Here is a 22,221-nt window from a genome sequence, read left to right as displayed (position 1 = left end):
CGGGTTAATGTATGGTGCGGTATTATGGGAGGAAGGACAATTCGCCCCTACTTTATCGATGGCAATCTAAATGGTACAAAGTATGCTGATTTCCTACGTAATGTTCTACCGATGTTACTATAAGATGTTTCACTGCATGACCGAATGGCGATGTACTTCCAACATGATGGATGCCTGGCACATAGCTCGCACGCGGTTGAAGCGGTATTGAATAGCATATTTTATAACAGGTGGATTGGTCGTCCGCACTTTCACCGGATCTGACGTCCCCAGATTTCTTTCTGTGGGGAAAGTTGAAGGATATCTGCTATCATGATACACCGACAAAGCCTGGCAACATGCGTCAGCGCATTGTCAATGCATGTGCGAACATTACGGAAGTTGAACTACTCGCTGTTGAGAGGACTGTCGTTACACGTACTGCCAAATGAATTGAGGTTGACAAACATAATTTTGAACATTTATTGCATTAATGTGGTATTTACAGGTAATCTCGATGTAACACCATTCGTTCTCAGAAATGATAAGTTCACGAAGGTACATGTATCACATTGGAACAACTGAAAGAAAATGCTTAGACGTACCTACGTTCTGTATTTTAATTTACAAAACCTACCTGTTCGTCTAAAATAGTGAGCCATATGTTTGTGACTATTACAGCGCCATCTATCTCAAAGCGAAAAAGTGGTCCAACTAGAATATTCATATTTCTTTACGTACTACATGAATATGTAATAAAAAGTGGGGGTTCCTATTTAAAAAACGCAGTTGATATCCGTTTGACCTATGACAGCGCCATCTAGCTGGCCAACCATAGTGCCATCTGGTTTACCCCTTCAAGCTAGACGAGTTTCGTTCTTTGTAGTTTTTTCGTTTGACGCTTATTTCGTGAGATATTTGGACTGGTCACGATCAATGGACCACCCTGTATATTTGTGTACAGATGAAACTGGTCATAACTGTGGGTTCTTTGATTGCTCTGGGAGAAGGCTCATCAAAGCAAAACACTGAAATATTAGTTGATTTTATAACATAAATAAATAAAGATTTATTTTACTTTGAAGCAGTACTTTTCCAAAGGAGTACCGGAGAATTTACAACTGTCTTCGACTATGAAAGCATCAGGTGATACACTAAGTAATAAACTGTTCTCTTGAGTTACAATGTTCGACATTTATAACGGTACAAGTTAATGTGAAACTGAAACTGTCACTGTCCTACACTACGATGTCGACTGCAGTAGCTGAGGTCACGAACTGGGCATGCTCTTTCATGTTCGATAATATACTGACCTCCGGTGCGAGCGTACTGCTGTGCTGGGGAAGAGGTGTGGTCTGAATATTATATTTGCTTATCTTTGTAATCCAGACGGTGTTCTTCGTTAGGATCTACACTATAACAAGTCACTTTCATGTAAAATGTAATGTTCGTGTACTGTTTATAACCAGTTCAGTCTAGATTATGACTGATGTACGGATACAGTCTGGCAACAGGGTGCCGTGCTCGCATTTAAAGGAAGCGTTACCTCCCGTAGGTTTGTGCCTGCGGTAGGTTCTGCCGGTCGCGGCAACTCGTGCTGAGATGGCCGCCAGCAGATCTCCGCCACAGCCGCGCCGAACTGTGTCCCCCGCGACGGTACCAGAGAGGAAGCCGCCGCCTCCCCCGCAACCCAGCGGCTGGCAAATACTGTGGAAGAGATGCACTGCCTCTTGCAGCACTGCCTGTGTGCTAGAACGCTTCAAGAAGGTCAGTGCCGCTGATGCAACCTCGGAGACCGTTGATGAAAAATATGTACTGTAGTTCATAACTACTATCTGTGAGTGTACTGAACTGTTTGGAAACCTTCGCTGTCTTACCTTGGTTGGATGGAACGTTCACACAACGTGGTTTTATCCTTCTCGTTTCATAGGCGATTCGTTAATTGGGGCACATGTCGTCTCACATTCGTACAGCGGTTTTACAAAGGGAACTGACCTCCTGTACAGTTTTAGCTGCGATTAAGATGGAAATGAACACTCAGGACGTGCGATTAGGCACATGTTTCAGACTATCCTGATTCCGCAAAGTGGATGCCACTACGAAACCTGGCGGTATCGGCACTATTTTCTTCCCGAGACACTGGGTGGGGAACTTTAGGTAAAATGAAAATTTTTGTAGTGCGTTTTAACATTCTGCGCACTCCACAACATCTTTCTACGGTGCGACTATCCTTTCTTGTGATCAGTAGTATCTACTTCTTATTGTAACGACATGGTACTCTACGTGGGTTAACTGTTACGTAACAGCACGTTGGCTGCGTGGTACCTTATTACACAAGTGCTACAGACTAAGGTGCATACCACCTTTTTCAGTGATAATGATGATGATGATGTCACGATTGTTAGGACTCTCGAAATCAAGGTCTGTAGCACCGATACTGAAATGAGACGAGCGTTATTAAATTAGTAAATGGAACTCTCATGTTTTCACGTACACAGGCATTGCACAAGCGCGCGTACGCGCGCACACACACACACACACACACACACACACACACACACACACACACACGCACCAAAAAAAGTGTCTCGCAGTAGTATGGCCTGATGCTCGAAAAAAAGACATATCTTTATGTGGAATGCATTTAAATGTATATGTCGTGTTTGTTATTTCGGACATGGGACATGTACGAAAGAAAAGACACTATTTTCGTCCAGCAGCCATTATGAATTAAGACACAAAGGAATTAAAGACACTGGGTGCGAGCGGGCACTAATGGAAAGCAGGATGTGAGGATAATAGGCAAGGGGCAGTACATTACGGTGCACTGAAAAACAGTAGACTGCTATTTACATCGTTTGTCGACAAACAATTGAGCTATCCTAAGTCGTATGCTTTTAGATCGATTAGTACCTCCAAGCACATATGGCACAAGGAAGCATCAGTGTTCATCTCCCCAACGGCGGCAAGTCTGATATTGAAGAGTGAAAGCGTGGATGGAAAACGGGTACTCTGTACTGCCTGACGGCGTTCACTTTGCGGACCACGTATGGCCATGCGGGAACACATTAGGTCGTAAAATTTGTGAGGTGTTCGTGGGAAGGCAACCAACCCTAAAAGCAACGAAACCTCTGATACTTGTACAGGTTAAGGTAACACATATAAAAATATCTGCCTATCTCAGCCAATCGCAATTTTCTGAGGTGGGTAAGGCCGTGGCGCCAGGCCACTCCAGCCAGATGCCACGCTGTAATTTCCACGTCATTCCGGCGCGTGCAGACAGTAAGCTTTGCGTGGTATTGCACAGTCTTGTGTGGCTACAGGTACCTGTTATCTAACATACGAGGCCTGTTTTTTAAGTAAGTACCGTTTTGAAATTAAAAAAAGACGTACTGAGATATGTCAATAATTTTATTTTTACATGAAAGATTGTACCTTAATCTACGCACTGACGCCATTACATTCTGATTCTTCCGTGCTTACGTTGTGTACTGTTGTGAACTACGGGCTGTTATAAGATTTCTTAGTGCTAAAGGACTAAAAGCGATCGATATTCATCGTGAGATCTGTGCTGTTTACGGAAAGAACATTATGAGTGATAGAATGGTAAGAAAGTGGGTGAGAGCATTTAAAGATGGCCGCACAAATGTGCATTATGAACAACGGAGTGGGCATCCTTCGGTCGTTAATGAAAATTTGATGCAGGAAGTGGACAATAAGGTGAAATAAAACAGTCGCTTTGCGGTTTTCTCCTTGCGGGATGACTTTCCTAATGTTTCTCGTAGTGTTCTGTATGGCATTGCGACCGAGCACTTGAATTACCGAAAATTGTGCGCACTTTGGGTACGGAAAATATTGACGGATGTGCACAAAACCAAACGTTTAGACTGTGCACTGACTTTCCTTGAGCGGTACCACAACGACGGCGACGATTTCTTAAGCCAAATGGTAACGGGTGATGAAACATGGGTGGCCTAAGTCACACCAAATTCAAAGCAACAGTCCATGGAAGTTGAGAAAGGGCATCGTTTTGCTACAAGACAATGCCCGTCCGCATGTGGCGAATCATACCAAAGATCTCATCACATCTTTTCGATGGGCAACTCTAGACCAGGCTGTTCCAGCTCGTCTGCTCCGTTGTGAGCCGCGGAGCGCTCCCTGCTCCAGGGAGCCGTGTCGCTCGCTGTGACCACTCGAGTGGGCCGGCACGCCGGCACGAGGCACGGCTGGCTGAGGCAGGCGGCAAGGCAAGCGTTATGATGTGCCAGCTGCGTCTTACAAGATCGACAACCTCATACTCTTAGCTGCTAAGACGTGGTGGCATGCTACACCAGGAAATACGACGTTCAGGAAATAAATAAGAAACAACTGTTTTACAAGAAACTGCATACTAAATTTATTGGGCCTCTGTGGCTTGCCATTTTCTTTTCATTACAAGATCGGAAATATCAGGCGTCAAAGTGCTTGCAGCGTTAATGCGGAGGATTGCCTTCATTGTTGCATCCTGAAGAAACGATCGTTCCGTACTTTTCACTCTTTTCATTGCTGAGAAAAGCTGCTCACAACAATACATAGATCCAAACGTGCACATGTTCTGAGCGGCATTGTTGTGAAGCTTGGGAAATGTTTCTTTCTGTAATGGACGATACCATCGTGACAAATCCAACGTGTTGTAGTACCTCTCTTTCAACAAAGTTGAATTTTGCAAATCAATAATCTCCAATTGAAGTGACGATGACAAGTCATCGGGGGAAACCGAAAAAGGAGTGCTGAACACCTTAAGTTCCATTTCCAAACTAGTGAGGTCTCGAAATCGTGTTTCAAACGACGTGATAAGCTGTTTTAACTTTGCTCGGTAATCGCCGAAAGTAGTACCTTCAGGTTGTTTTAAAGAAGCAAGACGATTAAAGAACGTTAAATGTCCATTACTCATCTGCCTCTCAAATTAACGTAACTTTTCCATGAACGCGTTGATCTGGTCGTGCATGTCAACGATTAGCTGCCCTTTGCCGTGCAATGACAGATTTAAATTATTCAGATGCATAGTTATGTCAGCTAGGAACGCCAGGTCTGATATTCATTTTATATCTTTCAGACAACGCATTTCTTCCCCTTTCAATTCGAGAAAAAGGGATATTTCCTCACGAATGGTAAAAAAAAAATCAAGAACTTTTCCCAGACTCAGCCAACGAACTGTACTGTGGTAAGGTATATCACCATACTCCGCTTCCATATCTTTCAGGAATCCTTTGAATTGGCAATGATTCATACCGTGACGCCATACAAAATTCACACACTTCACGACGTCTTTCATTACGCCACTTAGCTCTACTGTTCCAGTACACAGTGCCTCTTGGTGAATAAAACAATGAAGAGTCAAAATGTCTTTCCCGAATTCGTCCCTGAGTTCATTTTTCAAACGAGAAGCAAAACCTTGGTTACGCCCGATAATTTGTGGTGCACCTTCCGTCGCTACAGAATTGAGATTATCCCACGCCAAATTCATATTGTCCACTGATTCACAAACAGCTTCAAAAATGTCACGTCCTGTTGCGGTATAATCGAATGGTACCACATCCAAGAGTTCTTCAGTTACTTGCAGCTCCATGTCGAGACCACGCACAAAGGCTGTAAGCTGAGCACAGTCTCCGATACGTCGGTGCTTTCGTCAAGTGCTAGTGAAAATGCAATAAAGCTCTCCGCGTTTTTCCTGAGCTGTGTCTCTAAATCTGCTGCCATGTCCAGGACTCGACGAGACATTGTTTGCTTTGAGAAGCAAACCCCTTCAATTGCCTGCACCTCCCTTGGAAACAAACATTCTGCAACTGCTACCAAGCACGATTTTACAAGTGGTCCCACCGAAAACGGCTTGCCACTCGTCGCAGTGATGTGGGCGACCCGGTAGCTTGCTCGAATTGCAGATTCAGTAGTGTTTTCTCCGCTTTCATTCACCTGAAATAATAAACGCATTACAGAACACGAACTATGTTGCATGTTTTGATACCCTCCGTATTACGAAACCGTTTTTAAACTTACGTCTCCTGGTATGTCGTTCTTAAGCCTGGCTACCAGTTCTCTATCTGATCGTAGTGCGCTGCGTGAAGACCATCCCTCTCAATAGAGGCACAGGGCTGCCGCAGCTAGTCATGGCTGTCACTGATTTTTTTTTTTTAATTCAGTGTGTAGTGTGGACTGAAGAGATCGTCCTTGATGACTTATTCTTCTAGGATGGGATGTAAGGATAAAAGGAAAACACTTTATTTATTACACATCCAGTTAGGCTTGGGCACGCAATGGGTCCTTTAGCCTGCTGCCTTTGGTGATGTGTATCTCCTAGCTGTCATTGAACACGGATTATTGCGTCAGTTGCGGCTGCATGCGGCCAGGGGCCAGTGAGTTCGCTTTCTCCCTCCACGCGGGCTCCGAGCTGCCGTAGTGAGCGCTCCGGAGCGCTCCGGCTCCCTGGAGCTTGGATGGAACAACCTGCTCTAGACCATCCTCCGTACACCCCAGATCTTGCGCCCAGTGACTACCATTTGTTCCTGCACTTTAAAAAACACCCGGGCGGTCAGCGTCTTCAAGACGATGGCTCTGAGCACTATGGGACTTAACAGCTATGGTAATCAGTCCCCTAGAACTTAGAACTACTTAAACCTAACCAACCTAAGGACAGCACACAACACCCAGCCATCACGAGGCAGAGAAAATCCCTGACCCCGCCGGGAATCGAACCCGGGAACCCGGGCGTGGGAAGCGAGAACGCTACCGCACGACCACGAGCTGCGGACTTAAAGACGATGACGAAGTCAAAACAGTGGTGATGCAGTGGTTAACAAGTCAGGCGGCAGACCTCTATGAGGAGGGTATTCAAAAACTGGTACAACGTCATGACAAGTGCCTCAGTATTGACGGAAATTATGTAGAAAAGTAGATTAAGGTACCGGCTTTCATGTAAAAATAAAATTATTGTGGTATCTTAGCTCGTCTTTTTTAATTTCAAAGCGGTACTTACTTAAAAAGCACGCCTCGTGAATGTACCAAATGAGCACTTCATTTCAAGCGACCTATGCAGCAGCTTTGCAAGAGGTTCTCTTAGTACTACACCTGGGTGACGAGGGCTCCTGGGCGACTGGGGCTGTACGGGAGGCCGCGTGTGAGTGTGGCTGTCACGGGCCCGCAGCTGGTGCCGGCGGCGGAGTGGGTGCCGCGCTACCGGTGGCGGCAGCAGCTGGCGGGCGACATGTCCGCGGGGCTGGTGGTGGCCGTGATGCACGTGCCGCAGGGCCTGGGCTACGCGCTGCTGGCCGGCGCCGCGCCCGTCGGCGGGCTCTACGTCGCGCTGCTGCCCGTCTTCGTCTACGCCCTGTTCGGCACCTCGCGCCACATCTCCATGGGCACCTTCGCCGTCACCTGCCTCATGACTGGCCAGGTCTCTATGCACTCATAACCGCTGATGCGGAACATCTAGTGATAGTGTGCTCGGGTTCGCAGCCGGACCTTGATGCCAAGTTGACAGTCCAGCTGGCCATCATCTACATCAACATCTACATCCCTACTGCGCAAGCCACCTGACGGTGTGTGGCGGAGGGTACCTTGAGAATCCGAACGAATTCAAAAGTAATAGCAGTGTACATGGCTACAACACTAGGAGAAAGGATGATCTTCACTACTCAAGGTTAAATCTAATTTTGGCTCGGAAGGGGCTAAATTATGATGCCACAAAAGTCTTTTGTCACTTACCTAATAGCATCAAAAGTCTGACAGATAGCCATATAGCATTTAAAAGGAAATTAAAATAATTTCTTAATGGCAACTCCTTCTACTCATTAGATGATGGTTCAAATGGCTCTGAGCACTATGGGACTTAAGAGCTGAGGTCATCAGTCCCCTAGAACGTAGAACTACTTAAACCTACCTAACCTAAGGACATCAGACACATCCATGCCCGAGGCAGGATTCGAACCTGCAACCGTAGCTGTCACGCGGCTCCGGACTGAAGTGTCTAGAACCGCACGGCCATCATTAGATAAATTTTTGGATATAGTAAGTGGGTAATTTCCCAACCTCCACAAAAAAAAAAAAAAATAAAAAAAATATTGAGTGTCATGTAACAATTTGTCTAATATAATATCTTGTATAGACACCTTTTATTAACCTGACACGTTCCACATCATTACGAAGTGTCGTATTCATGATCTATGGAACAAGTACTAATCTAATCTAATCTAATGTAACCTCTGTCCGTTCTCCCTTCTATTCCAGTTTCGTATTGTTCGTGGAAAGAAAGATTGTCGGTATGCTTCTGTGTGGGCTCTAATCTCTCTGATTTTATCCTCATGGTCTCTTCGCGAGATATACGTAGGAGGGAGCAATATACTGCTTGACTCCTCGGTGAAGGTATGTTCTCGAAACTTCAACAAAAGCCCGTTCCGAGCTACTGAGCGTCTCTCTTGCAGAGTCTTCCACTGGAGTTTATCTATCAACTCCAGAACGCTTCCGCGATTACTAAATGATCCTGTAACGAAGCGCGCTGCGTCGGTTGGTTCTACTCTATCTCTTCTATCGACCCTATCTGGTACGGATCCCACACTGCTGAGCAGTATTCAAGCAATGGACGAAAATGTGTACTGTAAACTGCTTCCTTTGTTTTCGGACTTCATTTCCTTAGGATTCTTCCAATGAATCTGAGTATGGCACCTGCTTTACCGACGCCTAATTTTATATGGTCATTCCATTTTAAATCACTCCTAATGCCTAATCCAGATAATTTATGGAATTAACTGCTTCCAGTTGCTGACATGATAAAAGGATCTTTCTTTCTATATATTGGCAGCACGTTACACTTGTCTACATTGACATTCAATTGCCATTCCCTGCACCATGCGTCAATTCGCTACAGATCCTCCTGCATTTCAGTACAATTTTCCATTGTTACAACCTCTCGATATACTACAGCATCACCCGCAAAAAGCCTCAGTGAACTTCCGATGTTATGCACAAGGTCATTTATATATATTGCGAATAGCAGCGGTCCTACGACACTCCCCTGTGGCACACCTGAAATCACTCTTACTTCGGAAGACTTCTCTCCATTGAGAATGAAATGCTGCGTTGCGTGAGACGGCGCTGTTGGTGAGTCTCGTCGAACTCGTGCTACGCTGAAGTTGCCATGCCAACACTATCTCATCAAAACTGTACACACACCTATGGGCGGACATAAATATGAAGTGCGACTACCCTTCGTCTTTCTCAAGGCTGCCGAGGACAATTTCAATGAGGCATACATTGTTAGTTACCTCGAACACCGCCACGAAGATAACAGCGGCAGTGCTACATTATTCCTCTGGACAACTCTCTCTCTCTCCATTCGGCCAATCGTACACGTCATTCCACTGGCATACACTACATGGGCAGAAGTTTGCTGGGTTACTTTCAATGATGTCTCTTAATGACTGTGAAGGAATGGCTGCACACTCTCCCGCAAGAGCCGAAATCAAATAAACTAGTCATGATGGAGGCTGGAGCTAGATCTACGTTCGAACTCACCCCAAAGGTGTTCCATTCGGTAACATTCAGTATTCTTGACACCCCAGTCTGTTTCGTGAATGACAATGTTCATAAATCATTGCCTCACAGATTCTGCTTTATGATTGGATACATTGTCACGCTGATACATATAATCGTCTCCGAACTCTCCCTCTGCTGTATGTAGTACACAACGCCGTAAAATGAGTTCGTATCCTTCTGTATTTATATCTAGTCTGTACTTTTCTGTTGCACTACACATGGTCTTAGGCAACGATTACCAGACAACCAGCGTCTCTCCGAATCATTCGTTTCCAGTGATTCATTGTCATGTGACATCGCTGTTTCAATGACCTCAAGCGTCGCTTTGCCCTCACTGCAAGAATGTGTGCCTTATACGGAGCTGCTCCACCATTGTACCCCATTATTTTTACCTCCACACTCGTGGGCAAACGTCTATTAGGTGCACTATGAATGTAGTGGTGTGGACATGTTGCTAATGTGGGTCTCACGGGGAGCGAGCAAGGGAAAAGTCCCTGCAGCCGTACTATCCTCTTTGCCCTCGGTGGCTCAGATGGATAGAGCGTCTGCCATGTAAGCAGGAGATCCCGGGTTCGAGTCCCGGTCGGGGCAATGATGTATGCCCCCAATGATGTATATCAACGCCTGTTTGCAGCTAGGGTGTCGAATTAATTATCATTTAATTCCAGAGAAGCTGCACGGTCATCAATGGTATCTGTTCTTTCGGGAACAAATACTACTTTCATATATCCCTACATGAAACCGGTGTGCTAGATGGACTGCTGGTAGCAATTTGAAACTCACGAGTGAATCCTTCCGCTGATTCCATGCGATTTATTACAGCCACCTGTAATTTTTCTTCTTCTATCTATGTAATTCCGTAGTTCTCAGTTCGTTCGAATTGAGAACTAATAATATGAAACACAGTCATAGCTCATTCACTCAAAATGATTCAGAAATTTTACTTGTTAGAAGAAATCAGGCGATGATTTTTCTTCTCTGGAGGCTCGTGCTTTGCGGGAGTCTGCTAATCTGTACAAATAAAATGCCTCGTAATTTTTGGGAGCGTTGTATAATCAGTCGGGAATCCTCAGATCAAGCGGATATTTGGCTTTGATGAAGTTTAACCTTCCGAAGAAGTAATGGAGCTCTTGGATTATTAAAAGCAGGTTCGTATCCAGTCTTTCGGAAGTTCCCTTCTGATTAACAACTACGCAATATATCGATGAATATCATTAATTCTCAAATTTCAAATACACACCTTTTGTATGAAGGAGTAATATATATATTTTTCCTTTTTATCGTACAGTTCGTATCTTCGGTCATAAATCTCAATATTCAGATCACAATTCTTCAAACCAAGCTCAGGCTAATCGGCCCGAAGACAATCTCGGACATAGCCCGCATCTAGTGGTCGTGCGGTAGCGTTCTCGCTTCCCACGCCCGGGTTCCCGGGTTCGATTCCCGGCGGGGTCAGGGATTTTCTCTACCTCGTGATGGCTGGGTGTTGTGTGCTGTCCTTATGTTAGTTAGGTTTAAGTAGTTCTAAGTTCTAGGGGACTGATGACCGTAGCAGGTAAGTCCCATAGTGCTCAGAGCCATTTTTTGAACAATCTCGGAAGCCTTTTTTTCTAACAACCACCAGAGAGAGTACTACAAAGAATAATTATGCGCTCATGGCATAGCTATTGTATGAAACTACTTTGCGCATGGATTCAGTGAGTATGAAGATAGAAAATTAGTAAACGTCATTCAAGGGTAGAATCGTATCAGAATAATTCATCGAATATAAAGAGATATTACACACCGTCTGCAATGCTCGGCGGTCACTTTCCGGCAATACAGAATGTCTGCCTGGTTTTCTCTTAGCTGTGACTGTTCCTTCGCGTTTCCTGTTCACACTAACATCACCAATAGCCGACTTTCGCGCCTTTAGAATAGCTGAAATGACCCAGATGCATCTGTTACTCGGGTGAGAACCAATGACTAGTCCACGTTCAAGGTCACTAAACTCTCCTGGCCTATTCGTTCTACTGCTACTTCTTCTCTACTGACAACACAATACTCATAATCTCCTGTTTAGTGCCTCATTTGCCTCTCGGGAAGCCTAATGGACACTCCGCATCACACAGTGGTGTCCGGATACTTTTGATCAGTAGAGTATATAGGCCAGCAGACAGTACTCACAGTATCCACCAAGTGACAGGACCGATGCTTCCAGTGCAAAACGTACCAGCTGCTCCGCTGCCTTGATTAACCACCAAAATATTCTGCCGACTGAGAAAGCCGTCTCAAAAGGATCCATTAAATTAATCTGGCTGATAATCTTGCAAGTAGAGTCACGTGCTGTCCTCTTAGGAAGACATCAAGCCCTGCGCTGACATGCACTAAAGTATGACGTTCTCAGTCGGTAGTAGATTTTTAACGTTTAGTTTTGTTTCGCCACCGGCTACGCTGTTGGTGCCTTTGCAGTGGGTACAGCACACACAACTCCTGGTGCATGAGGTGAGTAGTCTCTTCTGGCCTGTGTATGGATGTCATCTCCAGCGTAGTATCATTTCGACGGTACTCAGGACCAGCAGCGTCCCGTCTCCAGATGACGGCCAGCTGAACCGTCCACATATTATGACTAATTGACTTGAATATCCTGTTGGAAACCCTAGAAGATCATAAACAGTAACGTTGACGTCAGTGTAGAACATGGGGTCTATAACGTACTAACCGTATTACTGTGCGCTTTTTACGTCAGGTGCTTCAGCTGTGATGCCAATGTCATATAATTGTAGAACCTATTAAGGTGTCATAACTCTGTGTGAATAATGCGTCAATCTGGTCTAAAGTAAATATGTAGATCACTGTTATACTGACAAACGCTGTACGAACTACAGCGACAAGTTTTTAAGACAGTCTGAATGCAAACGACGGGGATTTTTATATCATAATATGTTAAGTAAGTTTATGGTAAAAGGATAGCTAATTCGAGTGCAAATGAAAATAGTTAATAACATAAAGTATAAATAAAATATTAGAATGTTAAATATTTATTTCGGGAAAAAGTACAGTTCGAAAGTGTGTTATTTGTTGATTGGTTAGTCATGAGAAGCGGGGACTAACGCGGGAGAATAATATTTTTCTATTAGCCTGAAAGAGAACTGACCAATCAGAACGGAGTATTCTTCTCACGTCTTATCTCTTGGAGATAGCGAATGCCTACAGCAGTCGAGGTAGCCTTTCAATGGTACGGTCGTGTGTAGCATGAGCTCTGAAGGAAGTTATAGTTTGCCGGTTTTAGTTGTGCTACACGCCTAAAAAGTGCTTTAAAGTGAAGGCAAATTTATTCCGGTGTGCTTTTTAAAAAGTACGGATTTTTTAAGTAATTTTGTGTATGGCATATTGACCAGATCGGTGACCAAAAACTTGAGTGCATTAGACACCGATAAACTTAACAGTATGGCGAGAATTTTCATTTAAGAACAATCCGTGCTTAGTAGCTGTTCAGATTTCGGGAAATACGTTACCATAAACTTTATAACACGAATGAAAGGGTTTGTGCTTGACTGCGTTAGGATTACCACGCGCTTGGCAGTGAACTTGTAATTCTCAACTTCAGAATATACTGAGGTTTTGCCAGTAATTCCACCTTTCATTCAAAATTAAATCCTTTTCCCGAATCTTAGAATATTTGCGTTGTATGCAGCCTGGTGCGAGTTGCAGTACGGTAGGTTTCTGCTCGGCTTTCCTACCGGCGATCTGTTGCGACGAGTTCACAGGTAGGTGCTGGTTTAATCCCAGAAAGGAACCGCGCCACCGCAATAGGTGTATTAATCTATGCGATGCTGGTGTCTATCCCAACTTTCCAAATGGTTCTGTGATATATTATGCTGCTTGTACCGTAGATTTCAAAGACAAGAATAAAATGGGGTGTTCTTTATTTAAATACAGTGAGAGAAACAGTCACAACACCAAGAAGGAGTTGTGCAACATAAATGATAGTTGGTATGCGTGTTTCTTCATGATGATGTGTGTCCAGACTTCCTGTCTATCGCATATGAGTGGCGCTATGCAAATCAGGTCCGCTTTAAATACACTCTGTGTCGATAGTGGGTGTTAGTTACCTTTGTGGTGGGTTTATGTCAGTCAAGAATACCTTTATAGCGACAAAGATGTCATTATTAACAGGTCACTGAGTTTTAACGAGGGCGTGTTACACAGCTACGACGGTTATGTGGAAACTAGGGATACAAGGGATGTAGCCTTAGTATGGAATGTCCAAAGGTGAGTTGCTACCGTTGCCATCTAGCAGGAAGCCAGTGGATGAAACGAGGATTTCCAACAATCATTAGCTTGTCGATTAGTGTTGTGGTGACTGTTAGAAATGAGAGTTGTCAATCCGGCTCCCACCAACTGCAAAGTGCGAACTGTAATTCGCTACCTAAATGCTAATGGCATGAACGCTACTGCAACTCATCGCGAAGTTGTTTCAATTTATGAAGAGGATGTAATGTCAAGGCAGCATGTGACTAAACGGGTACGGAATTTCAATTTTGTAAAGACGGAAATTCAGAATGAAGACATATGCGGAAGGTCGTCTCTTGTGACTGACGATGTGGCGCAGAAAGCTGAAGAAAATACAGAGAGGAAAATTTGGTGACAGTGTTTTGGGTCAGAAAAGGGGTTATCCTCGTTCACCTTTTGGAAAGACATGGAGCCGGCCGGGGAGGCCGACCGGTTCTAGGCGCTACAGACTGGAACCGCGCGACCGCTACGGTCGCAGGTTCGAATCCTGCCTCGGGCATGGATGTGTGTGATGTCCTTAGGCTAGTTAGGTTTAAGTAGTTCTAAGTTCTCGGGGACTGATGACCACAGAAGTTAAGTCCCGTAGTACTCAGAGCCATTCGAACCATTTTTTTGAAAGACGTGGAACAATAAATGCTGCATGATATTGTAAGACCATGAAGAAACTTCGCAGAGCCGTGCAAAACAAGCGTCGTGGGATGCTGACAAGGGCAGTCTGTCTCCATGACAACGCGCGTCCACACACCACTCATGCAACACAAGAGGTGTTGACTTCGTTTGGCTGGGCTGTTGTAAACCACCCCTCTCACAGCCCCAATCTCGCACCTAGTGAGTATCACCTGTTCAGTAAATTGAATGAATACCTTCGTGGAAAACATTTATCCGACGACTACGAGGTGAAAATGGAAGTGAAGAAGTGGCTAAAAAAGGCGGCGGGAGAACGTCTATGACAAAGGAATCAAAGCACTCGTCCCACGGATGACAGAATGTATTGAGGTGAATAGCGATTATGTGGAAAAATAATGCAATACCTATACTACAATGCATGGAAATTTTGTTAAAATAAATTCAATTTTTGTACTGGAAAAAATTCTTGTACCCAGATTAGCCTCGTACTAGAAGCGGGATGTTCCTTCTGCGGTATTGCAGAAATACTTAGCAGGGATGCAGCCATTACACAAGTTTGCTGGCGGAGGTTTGTCACGAGAATGGTGCGGACAGAAGAAGACTGGGCTCCGGCACATCTACATCTACATCTACATTTATACTCCGCAAGCCACCCAACGGTCTGTGTCGGAGGGCACTTTACGTGCCATAGTCGTTACCTCCCTTTCCTGTTCCAGTCGCGTATTGTTCGCGGGAAGAACGACTGCCGAAAAGCCTCCGTGCGCGCTCGAATCTCTCTCATTTTACACTCGTAATCTCCTCGGCAGGTATAAGTAGGGGGAAGCAATATATTCGATACCTCACCCATTAACGCACCCTCTCTAAACCTGGACAGCAAGCTACACCGCGATGCATAGCACCTCTCTTGCAAAGTCTGCCACTTGAGTTTGCTAAACATCTCAGTAAAGCTATCACGCTTACCAAATAACCCTGTGACGAAACGCGCCGCTCTTCTTTGGATCTTCTCTATCTCCTCCGTCAACCCGATCTGGTACGGATCCCACACTGATGAGCAATACTCAAGTATATGTCGAACGAGCGTTTTGTATGCTACCTCCTTTGTTGATGGGCTACATTTTCTAAGGACTCTCCCAATGAATCTCGACCTGGCACCCGCCTTACCAACAATTAATTTTATATGATCGTTCCACTTCAAATCGTTGCGCACGCATACTCCCAGATATTTTACAGAAGTAACTGCTACCAGTGTTTGTTCCGCTATCATATAATCATACAATAAACGATCCTTCTTTCTATGTATTCGCAATACATTACATTTGTCTGTGTTAAGTGTCAGTTACCACTCCCTGCACCAAGTGTCTATCCGCTGCAGATCTTCCTGCATTTCGCTGCAATTTACTAATGCTGCAACAAGACCAACGTGTATGGCTTATGGCTCTGGCCCGTCGTGATACATCTGCAGCAGCAATTTCAGCGGTAGTTGGCACCACATTGACACAACGAAACGCTAGAAATCGGTTATTTCAAGGGTATCTCCTTGCCAGACTTACTGTAGAGTGTATTCCAAAAAATGGTTCAAATGGCTCTGAGCACTATGGGACTTAACATCTAACGTCATCAGTCCCCTAGAACTTAGAACTACTTAAACCTAACTAATCTAAGGACATCACACACGTCCATGCCTGAGGCAGGATTCGAACCTGCGACCGTAGCGGTCGCGCGATTCCAGACTGTAGTATCTAGAACCGCTCGGCCACACCGGCCGTCAATGTATTCCCCTGGCCCCAAAACACCACCGTTTGCAACTTCAGTGATGTTCTAATGTTCAAATGTGTGTGAATTCCTAAGAGACCACACAGCTGAGGTCATCGGTCCCTAGTCTTACACCTACTTAAATTAACTGAAACTAACTTAGCTAAGAACAACACACACACCCATGCCCGAGGGATAACTCGAATCTCCGGCGGGAGGGACCGCGTAATCCGTGACATGGCGTCGCAAACCGCGCGGCCACACCGCACGGCTTCGGTGGTGTCATGCGAGAACTCATTGGAGGACACGGTGGAGGTCTGTTGCGTTTTCTGACGACAACTAGTAGCTGGTTCACCCTCCGTGCGAGTAATGGCCATGTGTTGGTTAGGAGGAGACCAGTTAAGAACCTGCATCCAACCTGTCTGCGTGTTAGACACGCTGGGCCTACACCTGGAGATATGGTCTGAGATACGGTTTCGTATGACAGCAGGAACACACTCGTGGCTATCCCACGCACCCTGACTGCAAATTTGTAGGTCAGTCTGGTGAATCGACCTGTTGAGCTGTCGTTCATCAACAGCATTCCAAGAGGTGATTCCTAACAGGATAACGCTCTCCCGCATACCGTCTTTGGACCCATCACGCTCTACCGAGTGTCAACACGTTGGCTTGACGTGCTCGATCACCATATCTGTCTCCAATCGGGCAGATAAGGGACATCACTGGACAACATCTCCATAACCAGCATTAACCGTCCCTGTATTGAACGACTAAGTGTAGCGGGCATGGAACTCTTTTATACAAACTGACATCCAGCACATGTACAACACGATGCATTGCATGACGTAAGCGGCAGTAATTTTGTTTCCACTGGGCCCGCAGCTCGATATAAGTCGTGTAAAGACATTATGAATTAAGTCGAAAAAGCTGCTTCTTTCTTAGAGATGTTTATTTAATCACGACAGACCTGTTTCAGCATTATTGTCACGGTAACTAAGGGAAATAGATAAGTACCTGCTCTGATGTAAACTTATAACATCGTTGATTAAACGTCAAACAAAATATTGTCGCACACAACAAATAAAATGCAGGCTATAACTTCCAACAAATATAGCCTATGAAAGCTACGTCATAAAATAACTTAAAAAGACGTAAGAAAAACGCTTAGGTGACTAACCAGCAATGTTATAGGTAATAATTCCATAAATGTAAGGTTGACAATTTCATATATGACAAGTAGGCTACCGTCTGCCCTAGAAAATAGTATATAATAAAACCATTACTTTCAGATCGCCTGATGATAGCAATGGAGCTAAAACAGGCCTGTCGTGATTATATAAACATCTCAAAAAAAGAAGCAGCTTTTTGGACTTAATTTATAATGTCTTTACAAAACAATGCATCCCGTACAACATTCCGGCGCCTAAACCAGTTATTAATGTACCAACATTTCATATTTGCAATTGCTTATGTCACGCTTACATTAACTTGTGATCTTGCAATGTTAGTGACTTAAATTTGTTACATGGACGAATATATTCCCTAAATTTCATTACTCCGCCGGCCGGAGTGGCCGTGCGGTTCTAGGCACTACAGTCTGGAGCCGAGCGACCGCTACGGTCGCAGGTTCGAATCCCGCCTCGGGCATGGATGTGTGTGATGTCCTTAGGTTAGTTAGGTTTAATTAGTTCTAAGTTCTAGGCGACTGATGACCTCAGAAGTTAATTTGCATAGTGCTCAGAGCCATTTTTTCATTACTCTACATTAATTATTTCTTGCTTCAGCGATTCTTTTTCCGTCTTTGTACTTCAAGCAATTTTGTAGAAACTACAATATCTAGAACTTACGAATTATCTGCCTTTGTCATCAAACCGGCTGCTATCGTATGCTGTAGTTCCTTATTACAAACCCCATTAAGGAAATGCGTCACGTGAGGCACAGAGGAAACAGTGCTACATCTCCGCAATACCGGAATAAAAGGGCCGCGAAGGAAAGGTAGCTGCCTATTCTGTTTGTGTAGTTCTCATACTAGATACAAAGAAGTCCTTCAAAATAAAACAGAAATTATTTATTCCAACTCTAGGCGGAGAACGCAGAACGAATGCAAAAACTATTGAGATGTACTCACGAATGTATCCTGACGGGCAGTGTCCAACCGGAATGACAGTGAAGCGAAAGTAACAAAAATGCAGTGGAATGCTATGGAGAGGTTAAGGGGCAAGCCTGCAACACGTTGCGCGAAAGAAATACCTGTTCCCTCAGGTGTTGCTCAAGTCCACACGTTACCTCCAGACAAACTGTGAGAGCCTCTGGAATAACTGAGGCCAGAGTGGTTCGAATTTGCCCGCAAACTGCTTCGAACAACGTCATATGTTACTTTACAAGCAGATTAACTTGCAGGCATGCAGAAAACCCGTGGAATTCTGCCTCTCCGTCTTCAGAGGGTTCTCTTTTCTGATAAACTATGTTTAAGGAATGATGAAAAGCTGAATGTAAGAATTATGTATTATTGATACACAGAGGAAACGCGCTGGCTGCAGCAGGTTCAGCACCAGAGGCACTGAAATGTGAACGTTTGGTGTGGGATTATTGGTGGCTATGTAATTCGTTTTTACTTCACTGAAGAAACCTTCATGGCTAACACACACGCACAGTTTCTAGCGAAATTCTACTGACCCTCCTAGACGAAGTACCACCTGAATTACGTGCATGTAATTATGTGGTACCAGCACGATGGGTGTTCGGTTCACTGCTGCGCTGTGGCTAGAAAGGTAATGACGGAACCCTTTTCTGGTCCTGCATACAACTCGAGTGCGTTAGCAATTCGCCTACATGCCCCGATTGGAAGCCACTAGAATCTTTGAGTATGCTAAAATGTGAGATGCACAACTTACGACGACCAGAGATGAATTACAACATCACATTTTCTACCGTGTGGAAAGAATCAAACGAATTTTTTTAGTACGTCGAGATACCCTTGCACCAGTGACTACATCGTCTATTGCATTACACGGTGGCCATTTGGCCTATTTAATGACGTACATGGAATTAAATAGAACTGTTAATGACTACTTTCTTTTGAGAGTTCACTTTTGCTGATATTGCTTTTATGCATTAGTGTAAGTGTGCATCTCGAGTTTAACTTCTTAATGTTTTTGCACATTTAAATATGCCCTTTACATATGAATTTCCTGCTGTACATATCCATCCAACTTGAACAGAACTGTTAACGTAGTTAAATGCTGAATACATCCTTTACTTTTCAGATAGTGAATGAGTCTAACCACAGGAATCCAATTGTGACTAGTAAAAATTTTAAATAAAAGTTTTCGCAACTATTCTCAACGATTTGCGATTAGACTCGCGTATCTGTGTCATGCTAGAGCATCTTTCAGTTCCATATAGCTACATGAAATTTAAGATAAGATATCAACCAATTTGTTGTTAACAGATAATATTCTAAATGTAATAATTTCTCCGAAACTATTCATCGAATTTCTGATAGTATGACTGAAATTATCTTTCTGAGATCTTCTGTAGTAGTAGTAGTAGTAGTAGTAGCAAAAATTACAAGAGTTTCCTTTAAGAGAAAGAAGGTGATACTGAAATATCAGTAAACAACAAATAGGGCCCATACGTCGTATAGTGATGATTTTCTTACAATTTATGTAGGTGAAAACAGAATAACGATGTCTTAAACGATTCCGGAAATGTTTCAAGAGAATTGGCTAGTTGAATCACCTTCTGTGCAAAGCGTTTCATTATTATAAGTTAGCCAGCCGTGAGCAGATCCCATGGGCCTGTCAAATGGAGAAACTGTTATAGAAACTGTTATATATTCTGCTGCCAGTATCGTAGATTTCAAAGAGAAGAGTAAAATGGCGTGTTCTTTATTTAAATACAGTGACGGAAAAAGTCACAACGCCAAGAAGGAGTTGTGCAACATAAATGAAAGTAGGCAGGCGTGTTTCTGCATTAGAAAAATGATGCCTGTCCAGATTTCATGCCAGTCGCATAAGAGTGGCTCTATGTAAATCAGGTGCGCTTTAAATACACTCCGTGACGGCCTATTACCTGATTCAGTAACGGAAACGGCTTCCATCAGCTCTGAACCCGATGTCTGGATATTTGAGGTATTATCAAGCCCCTGCTTTTCTAAATTGGTTTCCTTGCTCTCATTTTTCTCTCACTAGAATTGGGAGTATGTAAGTTTGACATCAATGGAGTCACACGGTGGTGTAAGGGTGGTTACTCAGGGAGGTCGCCCGGTAGACCTGAGGCTCCTTTCACGGTACATCTTCCCTCGTCCCACGGACTGTTGGGAACTGATTGTACCAGACCTTAGGTTGGGTATCCAGAGCTTTGTAGAAAGGGGGGTTGGGTATGTAGAATTTTGTAGAAAGGACTATGGAAATGGATGTTGGGAGAGACGGCCAGGTTAATCTACCGATACCTGTCCAGCTTGGGAGAGCCCGGCAATAGCTGCTGTACAGCCGGCATGGCCCTTACCTTCACGCGACTTCGCAAACCTATGCACCCGCGCGGCCAGGCAAGGCAGTTTCACCAGGAGAAAACGCTCAGGCAGTTAATCACAATCAACCCCATCACCTTGTGTGGAATGACATCCGTTCATTGTCCCATTAAGAACCCCAACACCACCGTTTCCTTACGCAGTGCCTAATACAGTTTAAATAATTCCCTGATCCAATATCCTTTGAATAACGATAACCATTCTGGCTAGAACAATGTACAGTCGATTTTGACAGTCACAAATATCAAGCAGAAAACCCAATAGCGAACCTGCGGCCGCTAACCCAAGTATGACCTAGCTAAATGACAATGATTGTCTAACAGCCGATAGCAGTCCGAATTATCATTTCCCCAGAGATGCCTCCTACCTCGACGAGCGTCTTCCATTGATTCCCGAAATTTGTTTAACATACAGGTCTGTTAGTCAGCCGACACTGTAGATAGGGTTCACATGCATTTATTGGCGCCGGCTGGTGTGGCCGAGCGGTTCTAGGCGCTACAGTCTGGAACCACGCGTCCGCTACGGTCGCAGGTTCGAATCCTGCTTCGGGCATGGATGTGTATGATGTCCTTAGGTTAGTTAGGTTTAAGTAGTTCTAAGTTCCAGGAGACTGATGACCTCAGAAGCTAAGTCCCATAGTGGTCAGAGCCATTTGAGCCATTTATTGGTTCGGGCCTCTGTACGACTGGAAACAATCCTCCAGTTTGTCCCACTGCCTGGCAGAGCTACTGGTAACCGAATACTGGAAAAATAATGATCAGAAAAGTTCTTGTAACGCTACAGGTAATCTATCAGAATACGCAGCACAGTGAGAACTATCCCAAGTGTGACACTATGCGTGGTATTAGCGAATTTTAATGCCCTACCCCACCAGAAATGCCGACAATGAGAGTGTCCTACACTCACACTGTGTGGAACATTTTCAAAAAAGTCTGCCGACAGTGCTGTTGCACTGAGGTGGACGGCATTTCAAATCCTCGTCCGAAATTATGGATTTCGGTTTTCCGTGGTGTCCCTAAACAGCTTAAACTTAACGCTGCGCGGTTCCTCTGAAAAAATACACTGCTGACGCCCCTGTACTCCGTCTGTAATAACCTCGACGTCGACGGGGTATTACACTGCAAATCTTGCTGAGGCCCTCGCAACCCCATCGCCCATAGCGTTCTTCCTTGCTGCAATCACTGCGCTTAAAATTTCTCTTGACACTGAAAACGATATGGAATGATATCAACTACGACTGCGCATCCTCACTGACATAAAGAAATGTATGTTACAATCTGATCCTGCGTTTCTTTTTAAAAAAATGTGTTACGTTGGGAATGTTTCATACCAACATTTGTGTCTAAAATTAAAACAACAAAATGCTATTTCCCAGTCCTGTGTCTAATTCGGGATATAAACATATAAAGTGTCAACATACGTCGTTATAATCACGTTCTGCACTGAAGATGGACTTCCGATCAGCAGACAACCACGCCACCAATCACGTC

The 22,221-nt window shown here is 44.3% G+C and overlaps 1 protein-coding gene and 1 non-coding gene across 2 annotated transcripts in view; both read left to right on the top strand.

The window, feature by feature from the left end:
* The first annotated feature begins 1,581 nt into the window (after positions 1 to 1,581).
* Positions 1,582 to 22,221, top strand: part of LOC126188368 (sulfate anion transporter 1-like) — a 153,010-nt gene continuing 132,370 nt past the window's right edge. The window contains exons 1-3 of the mRNA XM_049929967.1: positions 1,582 to 1,746; positions 7,160 to 7,408; positions 18,463 to 18,474. Of these exons, the coding sequence (XP_049785924.1) occupies positions 1,582 to 1,746; positions 7,160 to 7,408; positions 18,463 to 18,474 (426 nt within the window). The remainder of the gene's footprint in view (positions 1,747 to 7,159; positions 7,409 to 18,462; positions 18,475 to 22,221) is intronic.
* Trnat-ugu (transfer RNA threonine (anticodon UGU)) lies at positions 10,063 to 10,137 on the top strand. Its single transcript has one exon. It is a non-coding gene; the product is annotated as a tRNA-Thr (tRNA).

The sequence above is a fragment of the Schistocerca cancellata genome, chromosome 5 (genome assembly GCF_023864275.1).
Source record: "Schistocerca cancellata isolate TAMUIC-IGC-003103 chromosome 5, iqSchCanc2.1, whole genome shotgun sequence".
Lineage (NCBI taxonomy): Eukaryota > Metazoa > Arthropoda > Insecta > Orthoptera > Acrididae > Schistocerca > Schistocerca cancellata.
The sequence above is the reverse complement of the archived record's forward strand: the minus strand, read 5'-3'. Positions and strand labels throughout refer to the sequence as shown.